This window comes from Vigna unguiculata, chromosome 5 (genome assembly GCF_037176805.1).
Source record: "Vigna unguiculata cultivar grain cowpea cultivar isolate G323 ecotype 2 chromosome 5, ASM3717680v1, whole genome shotgun sequence".
In the NCBI taxonomy this organism is placed as follows: Eukaryota; Viridiplantae; Streptophyta; class Magnoliopsida; order Fabales; family Fabaceae; genus Vigna; species Vigna unguiculata.
Window position 1 is genome coordinate 37,018,111 of NC_140796.1, and position 7,790 is coordinate 37,025,900.

At 42.7% G+C, this 7,790-nt stretch overlaps 1 protein-coding gene across 1 annotated transcript; it reads right to left on the reverse strand.

Annotated features, from left to right (window-relative positions):
* Positions 1–2,238: 2,238 nt before the first annotated feature.
* Positions 2,239–3,879, reverse strand: LOC114184588 (uncharacterized). The gene has a single exon (XM_028071898.1). It carries the CDS (start codon positions 3,877–3,879, stop codon positions 2,239–2,241), a length of 1,641 nt encoding a protein of 546 aa, XP_027927699.1.
* Between the last annotated feature and the right edge of the window lie 3,911 nt (positions 3,880–7,790).

Genomic DNA, 7,790 nt, shown 5'->3' on the forward strand with positions numbered 1-7,790 from the left:
TTCTCCGCTCGGGGGATGTGATGGATGGTAACCTCTTCAAATTCACTCATGGCTTCAACGGCCTTGTGATAGTACTGAAGCAGCAAATCATCCTTAACCTGGTATTCACCTTGCACCTGCCCGACCACGAGCTTCGAGTCCGTGTTACACTTCAACCTCGTGGCGCCCAAGTCTTTGGCTAGTCTCAATCCGGCGATCAGCGCTTCATACTCTGCCTGGTTATTCGAGGCTTTAAACTTGAACTGCAAGGAGTGCTCCACCGAGAAACCGTTCGGTCCTTCGATGACAATTCCTGCTCTAGCATTTCGTCTGTCCGACGACCCATCAACGAAGAGAATCCATGTTTGCTCGGACGCAGGGGTCGGTCCGTGAAGTTCGGCTGCAAAGTCGGCCAAATGCTGCCCTTTGACAGATCCTCTTGGTTCGTATTTGAGACCGAATTCGGATAACTCAACCGACCACGCGATCATTCTACCGGCTAAGTCGGGTTTCCAGAGTATCTTGGCTATAGGATGATCGGTTCGGACGATCACCTGGTGGCTCTGGAAGTACTGACGTAACCGTCGTGCGGCCGTTAATAGCGCCAAGGCCATCTTCTCTATCAGCTGATACCTTGTTTCTGCACTCTGTAAAACCCGGCTGATGAAGTAAATGGGTCGCTGCTCCGGGACTTCTTGTATTAAGGCCGCACTGATTGTGTCGTCCGATACCGATAGGTATAACTGCAGGGGTAGTCCTTCTACCGGCCGGCTCATTATCGGTGGACTGCTGATCATCTCCTTTATTTACTGGAACGCCACCTCGCACTGATCATCCCACTTCTCCGCTGTCTGCTTCTTCATAATCTTTAGGATCGGCCTAACCTTCTCTGTCAGTTTGGGCAGAAAACGTGCCAGAGAAGTCAGCCGCCCCATTAACCGTTGAACCTCCTTCAAATTTTTAGGACTTCTCATCTCAACAATAGCAGCGCACTTGTCCGGATTCGCCTCTATGCCTCGGGCGGTCAGCATGAAACCTAGAAACTTCCCCGCCGGCACTCCAAAGACACACTTCTCTGGGTTGAGACGCATGTTATACTTGCGTATCTGGTGAAAGACCTCGCCGAGGTCACGTACATGGTCTTCGGCCGTCTGCGACTTCACGACCATGTCGTCCACATAGACTTCCATGGACCGACCGATCTGCCCGCGGAAGACCCGATCCATCAACCTCTGATAGGTAGCCCCCGCGTTCTTCAGACCGAACGGCATGACCTCGTAGCAGAAGTTTGCTCGATCTGTGATGAACGCCGTTTTAGACCTGTCTGGGCCGTACATAGGGATTTGGTTATACCCTGAGTATGCGTCCAGAAAGCTCAGGAAGTTGCGCCCCGAGGCCCCGTCTACCAGCCGATCGATGCTAGGCAGGGGTATGCGTCCTTTGGGCAAGCTTTGTTCAGATCAGTGAAGTCTGTACACATCCTCCACTTTCCGCTCGGCTTCTTCACCATGACCACGTTAGCCAGCCATGTCGTGTACTTGATTTCCCTGATAAAACCAGCTCCTTCTAGCTTTCTGACCTCCTCCTCGACCGCCTTCCTTCTTTCTTCTCCCATCTTTCTTTTCTTCTGCGCGACCGGTCGGGCTTCACGGAAGATGGCTAGCTTATGGGACATCACGTCTGGGTGGACGCCTGGCATGTCGGCGCTCGACCACGCGAATAGATCTTTGTTTTCCAGGATCACGGTGCCGACGAGCTCTTCCTCTTCTGCGCTCAGGGCTCCCCCGACCTTCGTAACCTGCCCCGGTTGACTTCCGATCAGGATGTCCTTGATTTCTCCTCCTGGCTGAAGCCGATCCTCTGTATTCGTCCGGGGGTCTAGGTCTGTCATCGCTACCTCCGATCGGTGTTGTTTACGCGGTCGGCTGTGAGGTCTGATCCTCAATCCTGCAGCATAGCACTCCCTGGCGACCTGTTGATCTGCATGCACCGTGCAGATTGTCCCCTTGTCCGACGGGAACTTCATGGCCAGGTGCAGGGTAGACACAATCGCTCCGAAAGCGTTCAAACAGGGTCTCCCTAGCAACACATTGTACGAAGTGTTAGCTTCAACCAGAAGGAATCTAACCCTTACCTCTCGGCCATCCTTCCTCGAGCCGATCCTCGTGCGAAGATCTACGTATCCCCTCGTGTCCACCCGTTCGCCCGAGAAACCTACTATCTGCTCGTTGTATGGCACGATCAGGTCTTCGGAGAGGTTCATCCTCTGGAAAGTCTTCTAGTATAAGATGTTGACAGAGCTTCCTGATCGACCAACACCTTCTCGATCCCATACTCGGCTACTTCTATTGAGATGACCATCGGGTCGTCATGATCAGGATCGGGCGCCTTGAAGTCGTCGTTCGTGAATGTGATGGGAGGCATCGATCGGATCTTCTTCTCAACCAGATGAATCGACTTCAACGCCCGAACGTGCCTTTTTCGCGCAGCAGAGCTTGACCCTCCTCCGGCGAACCCCCTAGAGATGGTATTGATGTAACCCCTCAGGGGTCTCTCCTGGCTACGACTGCGACTCCTTCTCGGACTGCGATGTGATCGGGATGGTCCTCTCCTACGCTCCTCGCGCTCGGGCTCCCTTTTCTTCTCCGACCGGGTTGGGGGGACCCTTCTCCTCGGGCTTTGGTTCCTCGCCGGACTCCGCTGGGGACGATCCTGCCGAATGTATTTCTTCAAGTGTCCCTGTCGGATGAGCTCTTCTATTTTGTCGCGGAGTGTGTGGCACTCCTCGGTGGTATGCCCGATAGTTCGATGATACTGGCAATGCTTACTCCCGTCGGCGTCGGGTGGTGGAGGCTTCTTCCTGATCGCAGGGAGCGAATCGACGCTGAAGGCCTCCTGCAGGATCCTGGCTCGGGGAACAGCCAGGGGAGTGTAGGTCGTGAACTTCGGTGGCTTTCGTTCGGTGGGTCGAGTTGCAGGTTTGCTCGGTCTAGAAGCGATCGGCTTCGGGAGCGCAGCATCCTCCTTCTCCCTCTTCTTCACCCTAAACTCCTGCATATCCTCCATCTGTATGAATTTTGCTGCGCGTTCCCTCATCTCCTCCATCGTCTGCGGCTTCTTACGGCTTATCTTGTCTGCGAAAACTCCCGGCTGGAGTCCGTAAGAGAAGTGATGTCGCGCAATCTCGTCGCTGAGACCCTTTATCTTGACCGACATCCGATTATACCGGTCGAGGTAACTCCTCAGCGATTCCCCATCCTCTTGTCGGATATTCACCAGATTGTCAACTGTCAGAATGGCCGGCTTCAGGGGCGCGAACTGTGTGCTGAACCTTGCCTTCAAGGTGGCAAACGAGTCGATACAACCGGTCGGTAGCTCGGAGAACCACTCCAGCGCCTCCCCAGTCAGCGAAGTTGAGAAGACTCGGCACCAGATGGGATCGCTGACAGCGTGAAACATCATCTGATGCATGAAGACCCGCATATGATTGTCTGGGTCGGTCGTGCCGTCATACTTGTCAAAGGTCGGCATTTTCCACTTCTCCGGTAGCGGCGTCTCCAAGATATACAAGGTAAAGGGGGAAGACCGCGATGCAGGGATCGGTTGTCGTGACGGGCGGCCCCCGTCGTTTGCTCCCGAACTCTCTGCCACCGTGTGTGATGCATTTCCCCTCGACGCTTGTGTCCTTTCAACTCGAGCAGGTTGTGACTGCTCATGTCCTGTGGGGGGAAGACGGCTCTCTACCCATTCGGCGTCCCTGTGCTGCTGCACACGACTTAACCTGTTCGGGTCCGGTACGGTCGGTGTGGAAGGGATTCCGTCCTCCTTCTGCCTTAGCATGGCATTCTCCTCACGTAAAATCTGCATCTGCGCTTCATAGTTCCTCTGCATCTCGTCCATCCTCTACTGCATCACCCGTATCATCTCCCTAGTATCCGCTTGATCATCTGCTAATCTCCCTCCGTCCATGTTGCTGTTTCGGTTCCTCGTGGTCACCATATGGGTATATTCTCCAAGGAGACTGCTCGGCCCCACGGTGGACGCCAAAATGTTTCGGGGTAGGGGCCAACAGCCTACTAAAAGAACTCCTTCACTTCGCGATATCTTCCTCCTCTCCAATGATGTCAACGAAATCAACTCCTTAGCTCGATCGGTTGGGATGACGATCGGGGTGCCTGTCTAAAATACTCCGATGCTTAAGTTAGAAGGGACCGATCGGTGTGTCAGAATATCAGTTGTAATAAATGCGCAATTAAGATTCTTACCAACTTACCTTTGGGTCCTATTTATAGCTTTTGGCATGGGCCTGTAATTAGGGTTTCTTAATCACGGCCCAATGATCCCTTAATGACGATTATTGACTCGTTTAACCGATAATCGTTGGCTTAAGTTATATGACCGTGCGACCGATAGTCGCTTGGCTGGGTTAAATGACGATGTTTTCGACAAGCTAGTAATGTGTTTTACCGATCGACCGTCAAGTGTTTTTATGAGGTCCGTCGCTGTTGTTTTACCGGTGAACCGATGGACTCTAGAGGTCAGAGGGTCCATCGTTGCTGTTGTACCGATGGACCGATGGACCCTTGAGACAAGAAGGTCCACCGTTGTTAATTTACCGATGGACCGATAGGCGCTCAAGGTTGGAGGGTCCACCGCTACTGTTCTACCGATGAACCGATGGACTCTAGAGGTCAGAGGGTCCATCGTTGCTGTTGTACCGATGGACCGATGGACCCTTGAGACAAGAAGGTCCACCGCTGTTGATTTACCGATGGACCGATAGGCGCTCAAGACTAGAGGGTCCACCGCTGCTGTTCTACCGATGAACCGATGGGCATGGGTACAATTAAATCCTTATGTTCGACCGTCTGACCGATGGTCCTTTAATGATGCTACATGGTTGTTCGCTTACCCGTGAGACCGATGGTCCCCTGGGGGTCAGTAATGGCCGATTGACCGATTGAACATACTGTACAGTCTTAATTTGAAAAATTAATTAAAAGAATTAATTTCAAATTAGAGAATTAAATATCTCTTCAACGAAGAAGCTGTGAATTTAAAATCAAAACGGTTTTAACATTAAACTAATAATGATTTTATTATTCTTTGTAAAACAATAAACTAAATACTTTTGTTAGTTCTCAAATAGTGAAATGTTACTTATATATATATTATAATAAATTCGTAAAATCCACTTTTATTTGACAATTAAAGTCATTCTTATATATAAACTATAAGAGATAAAATATATATATATATATATATATATATATATATATATATATATATATATATATTGATTTAAAAAAATCAATGAAATAATTATATAATTAAAAAGCTACTCATATTTTAAGAACATAATAACTTTTTAAATTAATATTTATTTTTTGTCTAATATAGTTATACTTTAATATACAATTAAAAATTCTTTTAATGTATATTTTTTAACAATATTGGATTTACTTAAATTAATTACATAACATCAATTTGAAACTAGCCAACTCTAATTCTATCTTAAAGAAAGACAAAATAAGGATAATTTAAAAAAAAAAATTTACGTTTTTTTATTCTTTTCTTCTATATACCTAACTAAAGAAATAAAACCTTTATTTCTTATGAAGAAAAATACTTTTATTCTTATCATTATAGTGAAACATTTATTCACTTTCCTTTGAAACACAGTCTCATTGCGTATATGTTGAATTGTGTTAGAGAGTACTAGTAGGAGAGGTATCGAAAATGTGCAAACAATACCTTAACACAAAAATGAAGTTTGCAAAGCAAAAGAGCCATTGTTGATGCCAAAAAGGGAAGCCATTGTGAAACATTAATTTATGAGAGAAATTGATGATCTACCAAATGTTGGTGCAACAGAAAGAAAAGTACAAAGCCCCTACACTATTATTATATATCAATAGGTTCGTAGACTGTTGTTGGAATGTGTTTTTAATCAAGTATAAACCTAATGAATGATAACAATAAGAATTAGTTATCCAATTAGGAATTGTCTAAGAAAATAAGGTATAGGACACGAGTCATCATTTTGCAAAGTTTAGGTCAACTATTTGAAACGATATGACGGATAAAAAAAAGCTCAATGTACAAGAAGAAGGGAACAAAATCTTTGCCCATCTATTCCCACTTGCATTAGGAAAATGAGTTACACCAAGAACATGCACACTCAATCAGGTGCGTGTCCACACCTCATTCATCTTATTGACTTTAAACGTAATTTTTTCTTTGATTTTTAAAAATATTGAAGAATTTAGTTGATGTACAACTTTATGATGTTATATTACTTACTTGGGAACTAAATATAATTTTGTTCTTTGTATTGAGTTTTTTAACTTTTCAACAGTAGTTACAATATAATTAAATTACCTTTTTTCAAATTATATTATGTAATTTTTACACAGACATGTTAACAAAATGTTAATTAGGTTAAGCTGAAAATAAAAGTTGTATGTATGATTTATTGATAGAAACTTCAAATCTAATTATATCAACCATTGATGATAAAAGAAAACGTTTCAACACTTCACGCTAAATTTTAATTTTTATTCAATCCCGCACTTTTTTTCGATGTTGATTACATTACTTAAAAGTTTATACAGACTACTTTTAAAATATTATCAAAAACGTCGTACAGTTTTACAATGATAAATTATTATATTTATAATTATTCTTTTCTTCTTCTTCTTCTTTTCCCAAAGAATTTCTGTTTTCAAGTGCAACTAAGATTCGCAGGAGAACACGTGGATAGATTGTTAATTTTGATCTTAAACAAATATATTACTTACCTAAAAAATTTAACTAGTACCTTCTTTGAAACGTAAATGTTCTTACCATGTTTAAGAGTATTATGTTGTTTTGAAATTGAGGCTTAAAGGCAATTTAAATACTTCTTTCTTTTTTTATTTTTTGAGTTGTTGTTCAAGGACAAAATCATAACGGAGTCTACACTCCAAAGCGAACAATGTCTCAAATGTACGGTGATTGACAACGATTTTATCATCAGACTTGGGATCAGAAAATTGGCGTCATTCCCCTTAAACCTCAATGATTTTATCATTAGACATATAATTTGTTTTGGAAAAACACATTAGCATGTTATTACTTAAATGGTTAAATTATGCATTTGGTCTCCATTTTCATCAAAAAATATTGATTTGGTCCCTTTATTTTTATTTATCTCAATTTGGTCCTTATTTTGGAAAATTTAATGTAATCAAGTCATTTTTGTTAGTATTGTACTAACATGGTTAAAGAGTTGTCACATGTCAGTTCCTGATTTTTTATTTATTTATTTTTTTAAAATTTTAAAAAATTAAAAAAAAAATTGTCAGGTGTCAAGCTGATGTCATGCCACGTGGTAGTGACAATGTGATGTATCAGTCATAGTGCCATGGATCACTGTTACGCTGGTGTCATTTCCTCATTCTCAATTTAGTCCTTGTAATTTTATTTTTGTCTGAATTTAGTCCCAATTTTTGTAACAATTGACCAATTTTGTCTCTCAAAATTGAAACAAAATTTAATTTTTATATAAATGGTATAAAAATATTCTTATTAAAATTGATATTCCTATTAAATATTTTTAACAAGATTAAGTTTATTTAGATTTATATTTTACGTTGAATTTATTTAAGAAAATTAAGTTGTTAATAGAAAATAATGCTAATAGAAAAAAAATTCAAATAATTGTATTGGTATTTTATTACATCATACTTTAATATTATTTTTTATTTGAATTTATATTTCAAATAATTATATATTTTTAAAATGTGTAAAGTTCAATACATGTATCGAAG